At 40.6% G+C, this 23,158-nt stretch overlaps 1 protein-coding gene across 4 annotated transcripts in view; it reads left to right on the forward strand.

The window, feature by feature from the left end:
* Nucleotides 1-23,158, forward strand: part of PLCB1 (phospholipase C beta 1) — a 341,984-nt gene that overhangs the window by 218,170 nt on the left and 100,656 nt on the right. For all 4 annotated transcript variants that reach the window (XM_082302895.1, XM_082302897.1, XM_082302898.1 and 1 more), the window contains 2 exons: nucleotides 691-857; nucleotides 17,502-17,648. In XM_082302895.1, coding sequence (XP_082159021.1) covers nucleotides 691-857; nucleotides 17,502-17,648 — 314 coding nt within the window. The remainder of the gene's footprint in view (nucleotides 1-690; nucleotides 858-17,501; nucleotides 17,649-23,158) is intronic.

Below are 23,158 nucleotides of genomic sequence, written 5' to 3' on the forward strand. Positions count from 1 at the left end.
TAAGGCTGGGGTTTCAGAGGAGCACAGCCCTGTCCCACTTTGCTCCCACTGCACACAAGAGAGGCTTCCCTATTGCTCCCTGGCAGAGCAGAACTCGGCCAGTCCTGAGTGCTGTAGACAACCGTGAGCTCATCACCTGGCTCGGAGGCTTCCTGGATTTCCGTCTGGGCACAGCTCGTACCCAAACTCAGCTCTTTTACTGACTCTCTGAATAGGCATCTTTTTGCTTGCATTACAGAGGACCTCACAGCTTTTAGAAGGTTTATAAAAAGAAGACCCACACAAATTACTAGAATAATGAAGTCAGGGCTGCTGTTATTCAGCAGTAAACCCAAATAGCTGGGCCAGGAATGCTAACAGAGTGTTCGTGGCAAGCTCGGGATTGAATTCCACGGTTGTTTTCTCTTTTTAAAATAGCTGAATTTCAAGAATTCAGAGGAATGAAAGGCTTTTAGCATTGCTTTAAATCTTCCACTGATGCTTGTAATGCTGAACATTGTCAAAGATCCTCCTAGATGTCTGATGAAGAATCTTTGGCAAAATAAATTAGTCCAGAGACACAGTGGAGTGATGTTTTTGTTGTATGACAGTTTGAATCTCGTTTTGATTTCCTTGGGAAGTTTCAGACATGGAACAAGGTTTCAAGGCAGTGTATTTAAATGACTTTGTTGTTGCTTTAATTTTCTCTAGTGGTGCCAAGAGCAAACCCTACCTTACTGTGGATCAGATGATGGACTTCATAAATTTGAAGCAACGGGATCCACGATTAAATGAGATCCTTTATCCACCACTCAAACAAGAACAAGTTCAAGTGCTGATTGAGAAGTACGAACCCAACAGCAACCTAGCAAAGAAAGGTCAGTGGTTTTCACACTCTTGCTGTACTCAGTTCCTGATTTGAAACAGTAACTCAGTTATCCTACATGCTAAAGGAAAATTTGGTTCAAAATCCAATTGCTTTCCCAGCTCTCTGCTTTTTGGATCATACAGGCCTGTGAGCTGTCATGTGGTGCATTTTTAAATGTGTTTGGTTGGTATCAGGTTAGGAAGGATGGGGCTGGTTTCCATGTTTGCTTTGCAGTGTGTGTGATTGACAGAAGAGTTGTTCTGGTATGTGACCCTCAGCAGAAACCTGACTATCACAGTGGCTGTTTACCAGCATCTACAATGTAAAATTGAAAGAAAAAAACCAGGGACAGCAGAACTAAGAGCATGATAATTCTATCATTTAATAATACTATTAAGTCTAGCCCTCTGCTTTTGGATAAAGTGGCATACAAAGCAAGATGTGAGATCGGCTCACTGTATTTCGTGCTATAATCACAGAAAATTCCCTTTTGAACATCTCAAGTGTTGTGACTTAGCTGGGCTTTCTGCCAAAACCAGTGAAAGAACTCCTGCACAAATCTCTGCAGGTTTTTGCTACCACCACAAGTCTTAAAAAATAGCATTCTGTTTGTGTCTGCATCCTGTTTTATTCCAATCCACACTTCCTAATGATTAGCCCAGGTTTTAATGTGCTTACGCCTTAGAAATTTTAGAGGCACGGGAGTATCCTGCAAAACAGGTCTAATATGGAAAAGATTGTTTGGTCCAGAGATTGTGAATCAAAAAAGGCACAAAAGTCTAGAGCTTAACTGAAGGCACTCCCTCACTTCTCCCCGGAAGCCTTCGCACCTTGACGTCTTCCTGAAGGAAATCGATGTCACGGTCAGTGTTGTCTCTCAAACACTTCTAATTTTTCCCTTAAGTCTTCTTATTTTTCTAGTCCAATCAAACAGAGTGTTTCCAGAGCTTTTGCTGGAGGGTTAAATCCTGCTTCTTAGCCATATTTATGCAAACCGTCTTCTGACGTCAACAGGAACAGTACCTTGAGTCAATGGAAACACGTTGTGACCTCCTTTCTCATCTGTACAAATATTAGAACAGTACTCTGTGCTTACCTTATTTCTCACCAACAGCAGGAAAGTCTGTTACCTAAAAGATCATTCTTGTTACCCAAATATTAGCACTTCATATAAACCAAATAAAGGATTTATTAGAAGGAGGTGTGCTGGTGTGCCAGAGTCAAAATCGAATCACCTTCTGACTAGCAATAAGGAGGAAGCATGAAACAGAGCCCAAGAAGAAGGATGCTGTGGTGGTGTTTGCTACCACCCTCCAATGGGATTTGTGGGACACCTCCAGCTTTACCCTGTTTACCTTTCATAGGTGCCTCTCTTCCTGGGTGTGATTTATCCTGCTCTTAAAGAATCAGCTCTCTCCCAAAATGCTGACTTGAACAGGGGAAAGGCAGATCACAGAGAGTTAATTCTTTTTGTGGGATTGTTGTGGGGTTTTTTTCCATTTTCAGACTTGTGCACTGGGGTCCAGCTGGCACAAGCTGAGAACCACCTCTGTGCTGAAGACACCACCTCCCTGTCTGGCAGCTGAGTTGCAGCAACTGGCAGCAACTCCAGTGTAAATCCCAAGCTTACTGCCTTAAAATGACAGGAATTGGCTAATCAGGAATGACATGGGGACACAATATTTTCTGTACATCTGCTCTGAGTTGGGAATGCAATTCACTGTATATTCAATGAAGTGTAGGTGTGCATTCATTTCTACACTCACAGAATAATTGTCAAAAATGCTTCATGTCTATAAAATGTCACCAAAATGGAACCACATATTTAGAACAGTGATTTAATCTTTTAATATGGTGTCCTGTAAAAGGGATGATCACCCAGGCTTCCTGCTGCCAGAAAGGGCAATTCCCGGGGTTGTTGAAGTGAAATTTCCAGACAGTTTCTGGCCAGAAACATGAACACAGGTACCTGGGCAACTTCCGAAAGTGTGCTGCACATGCTTCTTAGCAGTAAAATTTCATGCATTGAAAAATTCTTTTAAATAAAATCAGGGATTTTTTTCCTTGAAAATGTAAATCCAAATTCATAAAGTGGAAGCTGTGTACAGCACCTGACTCCTTGCTCCATTTGGACAGTTCTAGACCTTCACTCATCTGATGATTGTTCCTCCTAATTTCCTGTCTGTGATGCCTTGAAGTGGCTACCTGAAAACAGAGGCTAGACAAGATTAAGAGAATAAAAGCAGGTATGTATTTGAAGGGCCTTCAAAGGTGCACCTTGGGCAGTCAAAAGTCTCCGAGGGACTCCACCCAAAGTGGATGCTGGGTCACAGGTTTTTCACACTTTTATAAGTTTGGTTCATTTGCATATCAGGGTGAATTCTCCAATTATAATTTCAGTTAGTGATGTAATTACCCCAAGTTTGCTCCTCCTGTCCAGAGTCTGAGTTTACATATTTCAGGACCTGGGACAACAAAGTGTCCTTGAGTCCAGGCCCAGAGAGAGTTTGTTGTGTCTAACCAAAATGTGAGAACAGTAGCTAAGAGGCTGTATGAAGTTTCAGAGTTACATACTAGGCAATACAGGATCTGAAAAATATAAAAGCTAAAACCTAAGACATCATCTGAGTTCATTGTCTGTACTGCAATATTCTCTTCTAATTATCCTCTCATAGCTAATTAAATGAATTTCTAGCAAGGTGTTGTGCTGTCTCTTGACTTTCACAACACTATTCAAATGCTTTTGGGATCTCATTAGTGCTCTGGTCACCGTCATAGCCCTTTTGTTGTCCCTGTTCCTACTCAACTACACTATTTTGAACACAGTAAGCAAGAGCTGTCCATAATATTTTAAATTTTTGCAGCTCCTCAGGTACCTGGTAAAGTCTAACATTGGTGGTGTTGCTGGTGAAGTTCCTTAGGTTCCAGAGTTCTGAGAGAAAGGCAGCCCATGTTCCTGTTTGTAACTGATATATTTTAGGTGTATTTATTGCTGGGATACAGTGGAACTTTTGCACAATCAGCAGATAGGTGGGCTTGACATCTGCATAGGTTAAGCATCTGGAGTAGTGTTTTATTGTGGTTCAGGTAAGCTGCTGTGATTAATGCTTTGTGTCATGCAGTGAAGGAGATTAATTCACTGTAGAACGTGCTCCCTTATCAGGTGGAAGCAGGAGGAAGTCTCTGGTAGTGCTGAGCAGTCTCTCCCTGTCAGCAGAAGTGTGCTGGGGGGCTGTGGGGGCCTGAGAAGACTTTGCCGTATATACGTTTCTCCCATTCTGCAGAAACATGCTGGTTCTTCCTCTACTTAATGATGCAATTCATTTCTAAAAGTTTCTGAGTTCAGAAGGAGCTTTGAGAGCTCAAATCCCAATGTCTCAGTTTAAACATTTCATTCTGAAACCAGGTAAGTGCTTTGGAAACCACTGAGCCACAGCCTTGGCTCTGGGGGCATCCTGTGTCACTTCCACACCCCAAGCATGCAAGAAGAGCTGTACCCATGTACCAGACTAGAAATGAAAGCAGGGAAGAACACAAAACCAAGGTCTGCTAGGGAAAGGAGGTGTGAAAAAACTGAAGCTATAAAATCCATGCTTCCGCCATTGTCCTTGGAGGGAGCCGTGCAAAGGTTAGCTTATTATCAGCCTTTATTTTTAGAGTGGTTTTTGTGGTGGAAGATTTAAAAATAGAATGTGAAAGTGCTTTAAGTAATGGCATAAAGATGTTGATTTTTTTTTCCCTCTTAAGGATGCATTTATTTAAATATTATCGCTGCTTATTTAATTAATTGGTCCTATATTTCACAGTGTTTCTTTCTCCAGATTTTCTGTTTCTATTCACTGTGTGTCAGCTTTGGTTAGACATGTATTGAGAAGGATTGTAGAGGAGCTGATTCCCTGACTCTGCCCATGAATTCCAGTATTAATTCTGTTTTGCAGTGCACATCTATTGGTAGTCGTTTTGCTGAGTTTTTCTTAGGTAATAAAATAAATTAAGCAATTATCATTAGATTAAGAGATATTTAATTTTATACAGCATCTATTGTATGTGTTTTTCCCATGGCAGCCCTAACGCCAGGCAGTATTCACTCCAGCATAAATGTGTTTTTCCTCCTTTAAACTTCTATGCAATTTAAACACTTTCATCCCACTGCATTAAATTTGCCTTTTAGTAACTGCTTAAGAATAATTACACATTGGATTTCTTTGATGGCAGAAGGGGGTCATTTCCTAGGCAACAGATTTTAATGGCACAAACAAGCACTGTGCAGCCATGGCTCTACTTCTAAGACATACTTCATAATATTTAAAGCATAAATTCTGATGTGTAAATCATTCAGGCAAATGGTCGGGCTTTCTGGCATGAAACATTTGTAGGAAGTATTACAAAACAGTTGAAAGTCTTTGGCCTCCCAACTGTAACACTGGAAAGTAAGAATACTTACCCAAAAGCCCATTGACTTTGGGATTGTCAGTGTTTTCCAGTATTCCAGTTGTACAAGAGGAGAGTTCTCTGCACTGTTTCTGTCTCAAATATTGACAGAACAATGGATCCCAGTACTGATTTATTACTTTTTAAAATGTTTAAGCCACACCAAAGTTGTAGTCTAGCCCAGGCTGTCAGCAGTGAGTGCTAAGTTGGGTAGCTTACCAGAAAGCCTTCTTAAAAAATTGTTTTAAAACATATATATATACATATATATATCTCTATTTGTGCACCAAATGTTAGTATGGATAACATGTCAACATAAATAACTTAATGGAAACTGTTTGTCAAAAGGAGCATGTAAAATACGTTTCTGTAATACACTGTAGGTTGTTTTTTCTAGTTAAGCTGTAAAATTAATTTCAGATCTTTCAGTTGTTTGGAACATTGCACCTCAAGTGCAAAACTAAATATAAAAATCTTCTGGAATGGAAAGTCCTCAATTATTAGGATTTTTTGCATCTGATTTACAGGTAAAGTGTGTCATCTCTGTGAACTATACCAACTGAAACAGTGATGTGGACTAGTGATAATGGATTTTGCAACACTGAACACTGCTGTTGGCAGTAAAGTTAATGAAAATACCAAAAATATATTTAGGGTTCCAGGGAGGTTAAGTTTCGTGATCTTCTGTGTATAATGCAGAGACTTTGAAATAAGCATGAGCTTTGCAGAAATCCATTTTGGAACTGGAATCTGATACCAGGAATAGCTCCACTGGTATCAGTGAAACAGTGCTGAATGTGAAACAGCCCAGACTTACTGTGGAATTTGTGTCTTTAGAGCTGCAGAGCATAAACTAATAGTGATAATTCACGTTCTGTAGCCAGCCCAGCCCTGTACTATCAAACATGGAAGTCACCACACCAGTGACTCCTGTCCCACAACCTGGAATCCAGAGGGACCACCTGTTGGGCCCTGTGCTCAAACCCTGCAGGCAGCCTTCAGACCTGTGTCCTAACACTGAAAATGGGTGAAAAACTTGGGGTGACAGGACCACAAAGCAAACATGGTTTCAGAGGTTTTAGAGGTTTGTTCCCTCCAGCTGGAGCCTTTGCTCAGAGATAAGGGACTCTTACGTCAATACTGTGTTTGTGGGGGTTATGGAGACGTATTTTTCTGCAGTTGTGTGCCTGTATTGTGTTTGACTTGTCCTCAGACTATCAGAGCCCATAAATAGAGAACTTAGTCTAACAGTAAAACTGTTTCTTTTGTGCTTGTTGCTGCCTCTTCCATGGAGCACAGGGAAGTATTCAATTTTAGATGCAGGATTTATTATTTGAAGATGAATGTTAGATAAAGTTTACTTCTGAAAATATAAAGGAGCCTGGACTCAAGTGCTGAAGGAAACAAATGTAGATAAAGTTTGGACAAACATGGCATGTTACGACTTGTACAAATGTAGTGCTTTCAGCTGCAGAGGGCCCCTGAGGACAGAGGGAGTGAAGGCTGCTGGGATCCACTGGGTAATATCTAGGACTGGTGGCAGAAGAGCCACAAATGGGCTAACTGCCATTGGGCCATCCCATTTTGTGTGTCATTTTTGGGGTTTGCCTCATCCTCTGGTCAGCTCAACTCAACAGACAGTCAGGAGTTGAGGAGCCAGCCCTGATCCTTGAGTGTTTCGGGATGTGTGGTATCTGTCAGAGCAGGGCTCTCAGCAGTGCTGGAGCCTGAGCACTGCTGGAGTGCAGCATCCATATGAGGAAGTTTCCCTTCTAATGTCAGATGTAATCATCTAACAATATCCTTTAGCTGGAATATGCCTATAAATACAGCGGGGTTAAACGCTAGGGAGGCAGAAAGAAGTGGTAAACTAAAGGACAATGTTGGCACAAGAACACAGAGGGATCAAGTGGCCTTGAATAAATTTAGGCTGGAAATTAGGAAGACTTTCCTAACAATATGGTCCTGGCACAGAGGTAGTAAAGAGGGCAGAAAAAGCAATTGTTATTAAGAGAGAGCTCAAGTTGTTTATGAAAGGGATTGTCCACTGCAGTGCCTGCAGCTGTAGAACCAAGTTTAAAGAATAGATGAGGAAGGCCCTTTAAAGGGACTAAAATCCCTTCTTTTCAGTTTGTTTGCACTGTCTTTGCAGTGCCACCCCTTTATTCTTTTTCACTTCTCTTTAATATTAATCTTTTTTCACCTGCAGGAGTTTCTGGAAGTAAAAATGTCACCTGTGATTTTTCTCTTTCAGATTTTTTTCACCACTTCACAGCACACTGACACTCTTCTCTTATCTCTTCCCATTATACTACAGGACAGTCTTTTTGGCAAGTGCATTAATAGCTTATGTAGAGAAGTATCACTTAGGAGAAAAAAATATGTATTCTTAGATGTCTTCTAGTGCAACTTAGCAACTGGAAGTAAGCCAACATTTAACATTATTCCTTCTCTCAGGATCACTCTGAGGCATTCTACAGAGGATGTTTTTGAGAGGTTTGGCAAGACAGTGACATATTCCAGTGGTGTCCCTCTTTCTGTCAGAAATAACTATAGTATTGCTGGGATGAATGGTGTTTTTATCTGTCTGACTGAAATCCTTTCCACTCAGCTGCCTTAGGAATCTGCCATGTTGCAAAGTGCTCATTCCACTGCTAGCTAGGGACTGGTGTGAAGGTGATTTTGTAGTGGTTTTGTGGATTTAGTTGGATCTGAACTGTCTTCTGATATCCTGTAAGGGATATCCTGTCAGAAAGAATTTCTACTACATCTCTGCTGAGAAGTCAAGAGCAGAGAATGGGCTCGTGTCTGTAAAACCCTGCTTCAGTCTTGAGACCTAGGAGAGATTGGTTGCTTGGGGTTTTCCCCAACTCCTTAACAATTACCTGTTATTCAAGTTTGTATGTATCTGCCTGCTAAAGTTTTAGAAACTGTTCCAAGACTTGTTTTCCTTACCATGAAACCTCTGCTTACCAGAATCCCTGAACTGTGACCGTGCATTGTAACAGCAGAAGGTTTTAAAGCTGTTGTAGACATTTAAAAGATCAATATCCATCAAAATAAATGTGTTTCCAAGGTATAAATTTTGAGGAAGAGAAAATGTTGAGTGTTTAGAATCTTCCCTGCTTCAGTGTGTGTTTTGCTGTTTTCTGCCACTACTGGAAAAAAATACATCCTTTTCATAGGCCGTGTAGCCCCTGTGGGTTAGAGCCCTTCCTTCCTGGGAACTTGAAAAGGGCTGAAAAAGCCTGTGACTCCTAATAAAATAAATTTAGTAAATAAATAGTAAATAAATACCATGCTCAACATTACACAGTGGCTTTAAGATCTTGTTAAACCTGGATGGTTCGTGCCTACAGGCCCCAGTGAGATTTGGTAAGCTGTTTTTTTTTCTCGGGTGACACTCCATCTTCCTTTTTCTTTGGAGATGGCAGTGTCCTTGGAATGCTCCCAAAGTTTTGATTCTGATTGAAGTAGGAGATTTGCTGTTTGGCATGGCTTGCCTGGAAGCTTGTAGGAAGTATTTCCTCCCTGGAGTGAATTAAGTGTCTTGGGTTGCAGTGCCTCATCTTGATAGTTCAGAGAAGTGGTTTTCCATCTGAAAATATTTTCTTGCCCCCCTCCCCCTCTCAAAAAAAGGTAAATAATTGTGTCCACTCTTGGTTTTCTCTGTGCACTTGTACAGATGATGAAGTGGATACGATAGCTTCATTAGAATGACAAACATTCCTGATTCAGACATACTGAAGTCTGCTTTACTTGGTTGATGAGCCTTCCTCTGCTCAATGCTCTGGATCTCGGTGTCCTTGGGCATGCGATATTTCCGCATGGATTGACGGATACTGAGCAAGCCCTTTCATGTAGGCTCCTTAGGCACAACGTGTTTGCCTTCCCGTGTTTTCCCTCACCGACTGCTTGTCATTCTGTAAGCGTTCATTCTGATCTTGTATCAGAGTTACCATTCTCTGTTCACATTCAGATTTCCCTGTGTCTTATTACGCTGCACCCATCGAGGCTGGAGCAAGGAATCTTGCTCTGTTCCTTTCTTACTGAGTGAGTTTTCCATTTCTGTTTCAAGAACATGTTACCAAAGACAGCTTGTTTTGGGTTGTGGCCAGGTAACTGTCTAATTACAGAAGGTATTTGAGTGAGTGTAACTGAGGGCAGAATTAGATCCATTATGTTTCCCTCCAAGTTGAGAGAACGGAAATAAGATTTGAACACAACAGGATATTGTCCTGCTTTGATTTTAAAGGATTTAAGCAATGAGACAACCAATAAATCCACTGCATGACTGTTTCCTAGCACAGTTAGTTGAAGCACTGCCAAGCTTTTTCAGACACTCACCCCAAGTTTTCTAATGCTTACTCTGATCTCATTACCTGTTTAATTCCTTTTTCTTCTGCACCTTTTTTGATGCAGTTTCTTATACAGATGGATTGCTGTTCTCTGCATCTCATCTGCTTCTGATAGATTTCTAGGCGTCTTCTTCCCTATTCACCTCTGTATTTTGGGTATTTCTTTGCTCTAGTGATTAGCTACGTAGCTTGAACTATTATTTGTGTGGTCTCATTTGATTTGTGTCCCACATACCTGGTTCGTTACAGCTTTACCCTCTTGTTTTGCTAACAGCAACCAGAGAACTGTCTGTTCTTTAAACCCTGTGTTGTTGATTCTCCTTTTTTCACATTATTAAGGACTTTATGAAACTAGACCTACTGCTGATCAGTGTTCAGCCTCTGAACTTTTTGTGCAGTTCAGCTTTCAAATTCAAAGAAACCCATATCTTTTAAGCTGACCTCAGTTTATTTCTATCTATGCTTTTTTGCAGATTAGTTTTTCCAGTTAGGAAAAATGTGAATTTAAAACTTCATTAAATGCTTTACTGATATCCAGATGTAGTAATTCAGATACATTGCTGTTCCTCTGCTTATTAACTTGATAAGGCTGTCTGACTAGTATGAATTTTTGCCCTTACTGATCATTGAGAGAACTGCTAAAATGGAGGAGCTATGACAATTTCTGCATGTGGTGTGTAAATGGTGGTTGGTACTTTGATATTTTGATATATCTGCAGATCCTGACCTGAGGCCTGAGAGTCTTTGGCCCTCAGTGTTTTTCTAAAGCAAAGCAGCACTGAGATTCCTGGGGTAAGGTCTGGTGCTCCAATTGTAGGGTTGGCGGTCCTTTCAGTCTGGGCTGAGCTTGTACCGTATTCTCTCCTTGTGAGAGGAATCTCCTTTGGACAGTGCAACAGGACAATTGTGTCCTGCCCTGGTTTGCAAAACTGAATACAGACAGAAATTCCAGTTGCCCCATAGCAATATAGTAATAGAACATGTGTCTGGAAAGGCAAGCAGGTTTCAGCATCACTTCCCAAATCACTAGGATGCAAATGCTGCAAGTGCCACCAGAGCGGCTCGGGCACATTGTGTCCCACACCATGTGATTCTGTAGAAATTCATCTTGTGAGCTTCTCTGCTGGCTCACAAAGCTAGAAAGCACAGAGTAGCTAATGTGTGCCCAGTGTCAAGAGACACACCAGGACTATGTGCATCCTACTCCACACTGTGCATGAAATTTTAATACCTAATGAGCTGTAAATTGCTGTGCTGGTTTGTGAGAGAAAATTCCCAATGAGACACAATTTACAGATCTCTCACTGGATTATCAAGTATCCGCTTTACGTGTCGGATTCTTATCTTTGAGTTGAGAGGACTGCTCAGTTGTGTGGGATTACAGCAAATGTGATTATTGTTACAGATTGCATTGGAATAGACCTGATTTCACCATCAGACAAAATGCTATTGTAATTCTGTGCTGCTGACTGGGAGATAAAAGGTGCCAATTAATTGTCTCACTTCCTTTTTTGTTTGTTTTCTTTTTTTGCTTTAATAACAACTCTTGGCACAATCGTGCTTTCCAGCTACATTATAACTGAGTGGATAACAGCACGGGTGTAAACAAATGGAAAGCACTATGAAGTTTGCAAATATTCAGAAGGAAGTGTTTAAGATCCGTGTGGCCAAACCTGTTGACTGTGTACAAGTGAATGTACATTTTAAGTGTCATACAAAACATCCACAACTTTTAAGGGACAAGTGAAGGCTATTGTTAAAGTTGCAAGACTAAAGTGCAAAGAAAAGTGGTAACGTAAGTTGTCTTTTCCGCTGGCTGCTGTGCCTCTCTTGTTTTCTGTCCCAAGACTTTTCTCAGAGGACTGGAAGGCTCCTGGGAGCAGGCTGGGCAGACCCCAGTGAAAATTAAGTAGCTGCACATCCAACATACCAGCCGAAATAAGGGGATGAAGTTTAGATCAAGCAGCTGTTTGAGAAGTTCTCAGGGTTAGCTTCACTTTTACATTTCCACCAGACTACTGCAATACTGATATTTTGGTCTTGATCCTGGACCTCTGCAGGGGGCACTGAACGGGGGGAGAAGCTTCTTTTGGAAGCTCGACCCTACTTTGAACTTTCAGCAGGTATTGAGTAAGCGGGGGTTTGTTTACACCCTCAGGTTGAGGAGCTGGCAAGCTCCCAGGGACACAGGAGCGTTTCTACATCCAGAGCAACATGCTGGTCATGCTGGCTGCTGAAAGGGTTGGGAAAGCAGGATCTTGTCGAGTTACCTGCGTCTCATTAGGCAATGGGAGAAGGATTTCTGTGTCGTAAGCAGCCTGTGCTTTTTCCAGCTCCGGAAACTGCATGGGAACAGTTTTCCATGAGGCTGTTACTTGTGTCTGCCCTGGCACTGTTACACGCCCCGTGCAAGAAATATGCTGGTTTCTCTGGATTTGGTCAAACAGGACTAAGAACAGCCTTGTGATAACACAGTAAGTCTTCAAATACAGGAGCCTCTGAGAAGTATATTCACAAAGTACAGTCTATCCTATCAACCATTTCAGCTGGCTGGAATTCCTGCTTCATGGTAAATCTGTGGACACCATCTCCCAGGAATGGGGATATTCCAGATCACATAAACTGCAGAAGAAAACATTTTGATTGATGAATCCTAACAAGATCTAAGAACCATAAAAAAGAGGACTCACTTTATTACCCCTGTAAATTCTGTGAATTTTCAATAGATCATTTGCCAGAAGTATGTCACTTGCCTTAAGAGTGCTTCCAGGAAAAAGGACCTGGGATAAAACAGAATACAAAATACAACAGAAGTGACTTCTGTTGTTTTTAGAGCTGACTAATGTTGACTAGAGAAGAGCCTTGATACTTGTGGACAAAGCAACAGTTATATTTTTATGTGGTTTTCTCTGAACCAGGAACATAACAGAATCACAGAATAATGAGGTTGGAAGAGACCTCCAAGATCATGGAGTCCAACACGTCCTAACACCTCAGCTGGACTAAGGCACCAAGTGCCATGTCCAGTCTTTTTTTAAACACATCCAGAGACGGTGACTCTACCACCTCCCTGGGTAGACCATTCCAGTACTTTATTATTCTTCCTGTGAAAAACTTTTTCCTAATATCCAACCTATACCTTCCTTGATACAGCTTGAGACAGTGTCCTCTTGTTCTGTCAGTTGCTGCCTGGTGGAAGAGACCAACCCCGGCCTGTCTAAAACCTCCTTTCAGGAAGTTTTAGAGAGCGATAAGGTCACCTCTAAGTCTCCTTTTCTCACACATTCATGTGTTTGATCCGTTGTAATAGATCTTGAAAGGTATGGGATGATGCAGCTGGAGTTAATAAGGAATTATTGTGAAATGCATAGAACTTGCCTCTTCATTCATGCCTTTTTTTTTTTCTTTTTCCCCCTCCCTTGTAGCTATTTTGGAACAATCAGGTAGAGCCAGGGATGCAGAAAAAGATCAACCTGCACAGACACTTCCCAAATTTCATATAATAAAGCTGATCACAGTCAGGAAATTCAATAGAATCTCTCAACATATTACGCTTCTAGTAGGAAATTACTTCTCCTTCCTACCAAATTTTAATGAAAAAATGCCGAATATGGGTGACTTCACATGGTTCCCAGTGTGGTGGTTCTTTTTTGATTCTGCATGAATTTCACCTCCCTGAAGGTTGTATGGAGCAGCAGTTTGAGGTGTTCTGTGGAACCATTTGCTAAGAAACTGCTTCACACTTTCCTGCACATGTGTACAAATAGAGAGGGAGGCATAGAGAGACATTTCCAGATTTACAGCGCCTTTCCAAACTCTTGAAAGTTTTTAATTCAGGTACATTTCTAGAGTTAGATCAAAGTCTATATAATCTTTACCCAAGTGTGCAGCTACACATTTCTAATTTTGAGGTGTTGAGAATGCCTGTGACTAAGAATACATTAGACACTTTTATATTTCTTGTCCACACTTGTATTTTTCAGGCCCGTTCCAATGCACATTAAAAACATTAAAATTGATCTGTACTTACTTGGCTGGCACCAAACTTTAGCCGGCCACTTATTCGTGCTTTGGGAATCGAGTCAAAAAACGTGCAAAGTGTGAGGGGAAAAAAGTGTGGAGTATGAGAGAAAAAGGACAGAAGTGCAGAAAGAGAGAGTGCAAAGTGAGGGGAAAAGTGTAAAGTGTGAGGGGAGAAAGTGCAGAGTGATGGGAAAAGTGTGAAGTGTGAGGAAAAAAGGGCAGAGGCAGGAGAAGTGCAGAGTGTGGGGAAAAGTGCAAAGTGTGAGGGGAGATAGGGCAAAGTGTAAAGGAAAGAATGCAATTGAAAAAGTGCAAAGTGTGAGGAGGAAAGTGCAAAATATGAGGAGGAAAATGGAAAGTGTGAGGGAAAAAGAGCAAAGCGAGAGGGGAAAAAGTGCAGAGTGAGAGAAAAAGGGCAAAGGTGCAGAAAAAAAGTGCAAAGTGAGGGGAAAAGTGCAGTGTGAGGGGGAGAGTGCACAGTGTGAGGGGAAAAGTGTGAAGTGTGAGGGAAAAAGGGCAAAGTGAGGCAGGAAAAGTGCAGAGTGTGAGGGGAAAAGTGCAAAATGTAAGGGAAAAACGGAAAGTAAGGGGAAATAGAGCAAAGCGTGAAGGGAAAAGTGCAAAATATGGAGAGGAAAAGTGCAAAATACGGAGAGGAAAAGTGGGAAGTGTGGGGGAAAGAAGCACAAAGTGTGAAGGGAAAAAGGTTCTGAAAGTGAAGGGGAAAGTGCAATGAGGGAAAATGTTCTGTGTGTGAGAGAAAAATGTGAAAAGTGGGAGAGGGAAATGTCCAGTGTGAGGGAAAGTGGACAAAGTGAGAAGGGAAAAGGGAGAGGCCTGAGGGAGAGAGGAGGATGAGGAGCTCTTGCCTTCTTCAGCGGGAGGTGTCTCAGTGGCACTTGAATGAGTTGTGTTGAACATTTAAATTGGCCAGATACCTCAGGAAAAAGGAGGTATTTTTATGTTTGGCTGATTTTAAGTGTTTTAGTAAAGCACTACTGAGTGACCCCATAGGGAGGGAAATTGTAATTAATCAGATAAATTAGAGAAGAGGTGTTTGAAGGGGAAAAAAAAAAATTTCTTATGCTGGCAAGAAAAAAAGCCCTGCAGAGAGAAGGGTCTCACTGAGGGCTGTAGCTGCTGACATGCCTTCTGCTGTGCTTATACAGATGTGAGTTCCATCCCGAGACATCAGATCAAATTTAACATGGCAGTAGTGAGTGAAAAAGGCAAGCCAATTAACTCTACAACTTGAAGTATATAAAGCATACTAGATATTTTTGGAAGTTTCATCAAAATTTTAGGGCTAAGGTAATTTTAATTTAAAAAAGCCAAAAAAAGGAAAGGAAAAAATGTGAATTTGTCATGTCTCTGTATGTTTGCATTATGTATCTCTTGTCTCTCTGACTTTTTATGCCTAAACACATCATTAAATCTTTCTATTATATATCCAAGATAAAAGATGACAACTGTAATGGAAACAACTGATCACATATTATTTTTTTCTTGCCAGTGTCTGTGTAAATGTGTAATATGTTTAAGGAAACAGAGAACAAATCTTAGCACTTAATTGAGGCTATTTTTTTTTTTATGACTGTCCACCAAGGATCATCCTCTCTGCAGTTGGCCTCAGAATATCATTGACATTGGTCACAAACAATCTACTCTTTTAATATCCAGGACACAAAGCCCCTTTGACATCTGCCATCTCCGTTCTGCAGACAAACTCTCATGGGTGCAATATTGGCTGTAATTGAACTTGCTAATTGCTTCACTTTCTGAAATGCTGACTGCTTAATTGGGATAGGGGAAATAGCGTTCCAGAGCCATGGGCTCAAGCAAGTGTGTAACTCAGAAGCTGCCTAATTATACATGTGAATAATGCTCGCTGTGATTTATGATAATACCAGTGGCAATGCACAGGAGGACCATCTCCATCAGAAAAACAAGGCCCCTGTTTGTGAGGTACACTCTGAGGATTGAACACACAGAACACTTTAAGAACCTTGAAAGTGACACCTGCATGAATCAGCCTATCTGTACAACAGAATGCAAGTAGCAGCTGTCCTGTTCGGATCTTAACTGTCCTTTCCTCTGTTGTTTTACTTGGTATGGATAAACACCACATGCTCTGCCTAGTCCCAGTAAACTTGGTGCAGAGTGTTCTCTTAGGTGGTTTATAGGTCAAGCGAACTCCATTATAGCACCTAGTACTGTTGGCATTCTCTGGTAGATTCATGCGGTAGAAAAGTTGTTCCTAAACCTTTAGTTTCATGAAAAACCTCAGTGGTGGGGTTTTCTTCCTGATTTTCACCTACTTGTGTTTTTCTTGTGGAAAGGAAAGCACATGGGCCTTCATCTCTGGATGATTAGTTTCCCTATAACAAACCAGCTGTGGATTGCCCTCATATTACAGCCTTAAACTAGTGGATGGACTTGATGTTTTTCTTTCCAACCATCTTACAATTGTTGTCATAAGAGTGAATGGTAACTGCATTGCTCTGTATTGTCACTGCCTTTCTTGTCATATGAATAAGTTCTTTTAGTGCTGCCAGCCTTGGGTTGTTATGAAAATGAGGATCTGCACTTAAGACTGTTATATCTTTTCCTCTCTGAGCAAGAGCCAAGTCAGGTCCAAGCACAGATTTTAAGTAAATGCTTTACATGCAATATTTGCATCATGTGATTACAAGCTTTAAAAAAAAAACCCAAAAAACCAAAAAGAGCAGGGTTGTCTGCTACTTTTAACATGCTAGGAAAATATGTGTAAGTTTATATGTTTTAGTATAAAAAGGGATTGATCCTGAAAGGAAAGAGTAGCAGAGTCAGGAGTAGAACTGAAATCTTCAGTTTTTCAATGCTATCAACAGGCAAATGAGATTTTGCTTTAACTGACTGTGTAGAATATTTTGGGTTGGGCACAAGAGGTATGAAATTCTCATTGTTGGGAGTCACCAAACATGTACTTCAGAGATACAGAAGATCTGTTTTACTGTAGGCAGGAGCTGAAATAACTAAAGATACGTGGTTGAGTAAATCAACAGATGAAACCTAGACAAAATAGCAAAAAATATCAGGCAAAGAAAAATGTCTCATATTTGTTCAGTTAAGCAATAATCTTCAGTTATAGGCTACTGGATTTCTTTTCAGTCTAAATGTAGAAATTGACACCCTAAAGTCAACTTTATGCAGAAGGCTTGACAGCAGAAGTCCTCCTGATGTAATAAGAGCAGCTCCACTGAGATCAATGGGGATATTTAAGTTGAGGATAGGACTCAGCTTTCTAATTTGACAGCAGCATATGAAATGATCATTTCTGCTGGCACTCCAATGAGATATGAATTAGGAGACAAATATAAAAATTACAAAGCAAATCTAAGTTCCCACTTGAAAGGTAGTTCATACACATGCTGAACCAAACTCAAAAGAGATCAGTTACCTGTGTTTGTGGCCCTCTACAGGTTTCTTGGTTTCCTCTGGAAAGAGTATTTTGTTTTGTCCCCCAAAGACCCCTTTCCTTGATGGGCTTAGATTTATTTTCTCTGTTCTTACAGCTTTCTGTAATTCTGATTCCCCCATGCCCTTGATTTTCTGTAGATGCTGATTATGAAGTGATTTATCTTTGTTACAGCTAAAGGGCTATGTGTTACCTGCAACTTGAATGGCTGAAAATGAGGTAGTAGTAACAAAAGAGTTTTTGGATAACTAGGTGAAGGCCAGGCTGATGATTATATGCTCTTTCACATGTGCTTTTGTGTAAGTGTGTATTGAATTTATCTGCATGTCACGAAATCTGCAGTTGAAACTAATTGGTGCTTTCCCTGGGTCTGTGTTTCTCTCAGGACAGATATCCGTGGATGGATTTATGCGGTATCTGAGTGGAGAAGAGAACGGCGTCGTTCCACCTGAGAAACTGGATTTAAATGAAGATATGTCTCAACCACTGTCACACTATTTCATCAACTCCTCACACAACACCTACCTCACAGGTACAGCAGTGGTGGAGAGATCTAATTTCTTATCTTACAGAAATTCTGAGCATATTTTCAGTGGTAACATAAAATACACTAAAAACATCAACATTAAACAGATGATGGAGTTTAGTTTTCAGGAAAACAAGGGTGGCACTTGATTTTTGTTGTAGCTGCAACACAACTGCATCAAATACACTTTTTTTAACAGGTGAGCAGCAGTTGCATTATTCAGGTAAGGCCTGGTCAGAAGCCCAGTGAAGTCCCTGGAAAGTTTCCCCCAACTTAGATAGGATTCCAGATTAAGGTCCATCTTTAGGGAGGAGAATGAACATTGTACTTTTTATGACAACAAAGATAGCCAGACAAGTGTGCAAAGCAGAATATGGGAAACATCTCTGTAGCTCATAAATTTGCCCCTAAACATTAAATCTGGCAGTTTGTTGTGCTCCATGAAATATGCTTTGATTCAGAGGTTAGGGAGGTTCCAACATGGCACATAACTTTCTGACAGCCCATAAATGCAAGGAGTGGAAATCTGTTCCCTGACACTATCTAACATCTGAGCTGAAATTTTTAGGTGCTGTCATGTTTTTAAAAAGGCTGAGCACCCAGAAGCTCCCGTTAATTGGAGTTACAGTCTGAACTGTACTGACTGCACAGCAAGGTTATCAATGCTTTAGACTCAGAAAAAGCTAAGGCAGTTTATGAATTCAACTTTTGGCATTCATTTTCTAGTCCAAGGTTCTGTTAACTTGTGAGAAAATAATTGTAAATTTACTATTTTAGTTTCGTTTACATAGGAACAAATGTTTTGGGCAAGTAGATGTGCACAGGGAATTCTCTCCTGTTTGATTTGATGTTTGCTTTGTCTTGTCATGTTTGCTAGTGACTTAGCATTATGTTAAATTTTAAAAAATGATGCTGCACTGAGTGCTAAAAATGTGGCTTATGCATAACATAGGCTTTTTAATGCTATTAACAGACTGGCCTTAACTGACCAACTCCTTCAGAAAGCCAGCATGCCAAAACATAAACAACGGCAGGCAGTGGTGATGCCCAGTTTAAACAGACCTCATGGGAGTTATTTTCATCTGCTTTATGTTTGTTACAGCTCTTTCTCCAGCACCTTCGCGTGCTTTCAGGGAGTGAATGAACTGTCATTGTTTCCATTAGACACCATTTTTCAAGGGTTTATATCTCGGCTGTAAAATGTGTTTTGTGCTAGAACTTGTCACATAAGTATTTGTTTTGACAGCTATTTTCTTTCTCTGAATTAAAAGAAAAGAAAATCAGTGTGGTCGCTTTTAAGTTATGATTCCAATATGCAGAAATTTATGCTCTTTGGTGGAGCAAAGACATGGCCAAAGCTAAAGTAATTTTTAACTATGATGTTTTGCAGACCTCTTACCTCCAATATGGACTTCATTCTGTCACTGAGTCTTAGTTGGTGCTTAAGCCAAATGCTTCAGCTTTATACAGATATTCTGGAAGAAAACAGTAAAGCTGTAGTACGAAAGTGAGAAGCACAGGCCCACAGGAGGTTTAAAGACAATGCAATTCAAAGTTGATCTGAAGAGATAAAAGACTGCTCTCTCCTCTACCAGCAGGAATTTATATCCAGTTCCATACTGCAGATTTTTATCAGGGCTGGTCAGGACAGAGATGTGTTCCAAAGGTCTGGAGGCACAGAAGCCAAAACCCAAAGAATTAAGGATGGGAATTCATGATTAGTCCAACCTATTCTGATTTTTTTAACTGCACTACGAGTGACCTCACATGCTTAATTATTTACCTTGACACTTGCTAAATTTGCTTTGACTTGTATGTGAAAATCTGCAAATCATCCCAGATTGCATCTACAGGTTTCTTTGCCTGCATTTCCAAGTAACTTCAGAGGCTATATTTGGAAACATGATCTGTAGTCTTAATTTGACAAAATATTCCTATCTTAGTAAACTGGGGAGAGTAAAGCAGGGTAAACTCAGGAAAGAAGTTTGAAACTTTCCAATTCCTTGTCAGAGTGCGTGTTTTCACATTTACAGGCACAAACCACAAGCCCTTCCCTTTTAGTGGGTTCGTTATCTTCAGTGAATGTGTGGCAGCTGGCTGACAATGGGATTAATGATTTGATTTTTATCTGCGCTTTACAAGAACTGAAAGCCTTGGATTTTGCTCTGAGCCTAGATCAGATACAGCAATCACATTCCCATTTGCTTTCTTCCAGCAAGGAAGTAAAATTAATAAAATTAATGGTGACAGGCTATTCCTTTTCCCCAAAAGAGTTTGAAGGATCTGCTCAAGTGCTCATGGATTTGGAAGGGAAGCCTTGGAAGTACCTTTGCCCTGATTGAGACCATGAAATAGCAGCTAGTCATGTCATAATTACCAGGACAATAAGAAAGCCATTCAGTCTGGCAATACTTTATGATTACTGTGCTTAATGCCCTACCAATTATCTTTCCCTTTGTTAGTTTTTTTAACCCAGAAAAAGCGTGCACAAAGAAGCAACATTATAACATAAAAAGAAACATGTGCACACTCTCAATTTATTTTTAATTATGCTGATCATTTTCCTAGCCTTTAGTAGAAACCCTTGGCAGTACATCAAGTCCTGATTATTTATTTAGAAGTGTTACTGCTTTCTTTTTCTTAGGGAAATGTAATTTTTAAGACCAAAGGTAAAAATCCACAAAGAAGGAAGTGATTTGTAGCGAACCTGGGCTAACTTAAAGAAATGTCATCTTTTAGAAACTTTTTTTACTGTCTGATCATTTTTTCTCACAAGTATCATATTTATTTCTTCTTTCCCTTGAACGCTTAAAGTGCAACTCTGCTTTTTTCTGGCATCGCACCTCCGGTTTCTGCTGTGGTCACAGTGGGGAGTGACTTTGCAACATTTCTTTCAGCAGCACCCAAAAGTCAGAGACAAATGATGACATATCACACTCAGCCTTGCATACTTTGCTGGCTGTGCAATTTGCTGTTGTATATGGGAAATGCAAAATATGAAAATCACATGCCTGTAACATGTTTGGCTAAAAGGAGCAATGATACCAGCAGGAGGTTGCTGAGGTATCCGCTGAGCACACACAGCCAATGTGGGACTATCCTGTTCACCCTCAGCATGTGCTTCCCTGCTTACAATCTGGTATTTCAGTTCTTTCTAGTCTCATGAGGGGCATGTTCTCTTTGTTGTCTGTGACCTCTCATCTACCATCCTCCAGCTTTTCTGTTCTCAGTGATTCCTCAGTCCTCACTGTTCCTGCTTAGTATCTGCATTCAGCACTTCCTTGAAACCTTCTTCACCTCCAAAGCTTCCAGAACAGTTTCCAAGCTGACACCACCATATGGAAGGGATGGATAGCTGGGTGATACCATCCTGCTGCCAGGCACACATCCTGCTTTGGTCCAGTGTAAAGTGTTAAAAACAACAGGCAAGGCTGAGAGCCTTATTCTGACTAACATGCAAGCAGGAGCAGAGTATGTCACACTGTGGGGTCTGATCTGCTTGGCCTGAGCATGGTGAAATAGCTCAGGAGGAAAATAAATTCAGATAAATGTGCTGTGTGTAAAACAATCTCAGCTGCCAGCACCTTGTGTGGCTGCAGGAGTGAGGAGCCAGGCTCCCAGCAGTTTGGGGCTCTGAGTTTGCACACTGCAAACCCCAATGTATGATCCAAGGCACTGATTGCTTCTCCAGGCCTTGCGTGGAGAGAGGAGATTGAGCAACTCATGTTTGTGCATGGCAGAGGGAGGATACAGGCACCTCATGCTGGGAGAAAGTGCTGGGAGAGAGGGAAGAAGCAGCCTCTGGTTCTAGAATAGTGAAGAGTCAGGTGATTCCAAATACCTGGATCCAAAAATCCCCCAGTTGGGGAGGAAAGATATCTTAAATAGATTGCAACTATGTTTTAAGTCCTTGTATTTCAAATAACTTTCGCTTGGAAAAACAGTGGTGGATGAACCCATCAAGGATACACTTCCTGAGAAATGAGCAGCTTAAAGCTGTAGAAGTGTGGAACTGCTCTGTGTGGGGAAACATGGGTCATGTCCTCAGCTTAGATCAACCAGCACTGGCACATTTTGCATAGTATCCTGTCAGGTATCATTTGGCCAATTATATTTTTCAGAAATGTGAATTTTTCTCAAAATCCATTTCTCCTTAGCCCATAGAGAATGATGGGATGCAAATGTTATCTATGGTATTACTGTAGACGCTTGTATTGTAGAAGGGAATACATAATGCTTTCAATTTCCAGTATTAAAAAATTGATCTGTACTCAGGCTATTAAAAATAGACTGGAAGTGTTCCCTTTGTGTCTTTGTTATCACATATTGGAATACAAAAGGGGTATTTTAAAATAAATGCAAATAGCGACTCACACAATGGAAATTTCTAAATAATATATGCAAAAAAACATTTGAGGGAACATTCCTCATATTCTATATTTCAGAAAAACAAGCTGTTGGGACTATTAAAACATGTGCTAGCATTTTACACTCTGCCTGGGAGTCTTTCTGAAGATTGTATGGTTCAAAGGTTGAATATCCTCTTATCCTTTGCAGGAATCCTTCCAAAACGTCTGAGCCTTATTAATAAGGTAGTGTGGGAAGTGTCATATGGCAAGTGATGCATGTCATGATTTTCTTAAGCACTTTTGAAGGTGAAGGATCTTGGAGCCCAAAACACTTAGCAGTGACAACCACCAGGAGTCTCTCAGGAAATAGAGTTTGTTAATCATAGAATAGTTTGTTAATCCAAACTCAAAATGCTCTGAGGGAAAAGAGAGACAACATTAGAACAGTTTTCTAAGTGAAAGTGATTTTTTAGGCAGTAGAGTTCAATGGATCCCTATGAGAGCCAGGATTTCCTAGGCAGATGCTTAGGGATGAGTACATGGAAATGTGAGTTGTTATTCCCTGATCCATGCTTATGCTTGTTTGCATCCTGCAAAGAAAAAGAGCCACTACTTAACCCAGACATTGGAATTGCACCAAAAAGGCTTTTCTGTGAAGAAAGATAATCTTCATAACCAAAGGTGAAACAGGAAAAAGCTAAATTCCAAAAACAAAAAAAAGAGACTTGTCACTTTGCTGACTCCATTTGGATTTTCAGAGCTTTCCAGCACTGGCCAGTTTCTTCTGTTATTAACAGATATTTGCCATTGGTTCCAGCAGAAAGTGAGAATTCTTATGGATTTCAACAGGAGTAATGTTAATACCTTGTGGTGTATGTATGATTGCTCCAGCTCATGTATCAGACAAAAACTGTAAACAGGGATTTTCAAATAAGAACGGTTCTGTTACAGTTTTAGTGTAAGGTAAAAACAGAGCAAAGGCAGACAATGCTGTTTTGTGAAGCAAATCCCAAAATGTGTATTTCCCAGCATAAAACCTAAACATGGAATCGCAGAGACAATAAAATGAGGATTAATCTGCATTATATTATATGCCAGTCTAGATGAAGTATTTATATGTCCCCAGTCAGCAAAGAATCTGCTGTAAATGAGCTCCCTGCCTCCTTA

The sequence above is a fragment of the Coloeus monedula genome (genome assembly GCF_965178545.1).
Source record: "Coloeus monedula genome assembly, chromosome: 2".
Lineage (NCBI taxonomy): Eukaryota > Metazoa > Chordata > Aves > Passeriformes > Corvidae > Coloeus > Coloeus monedula.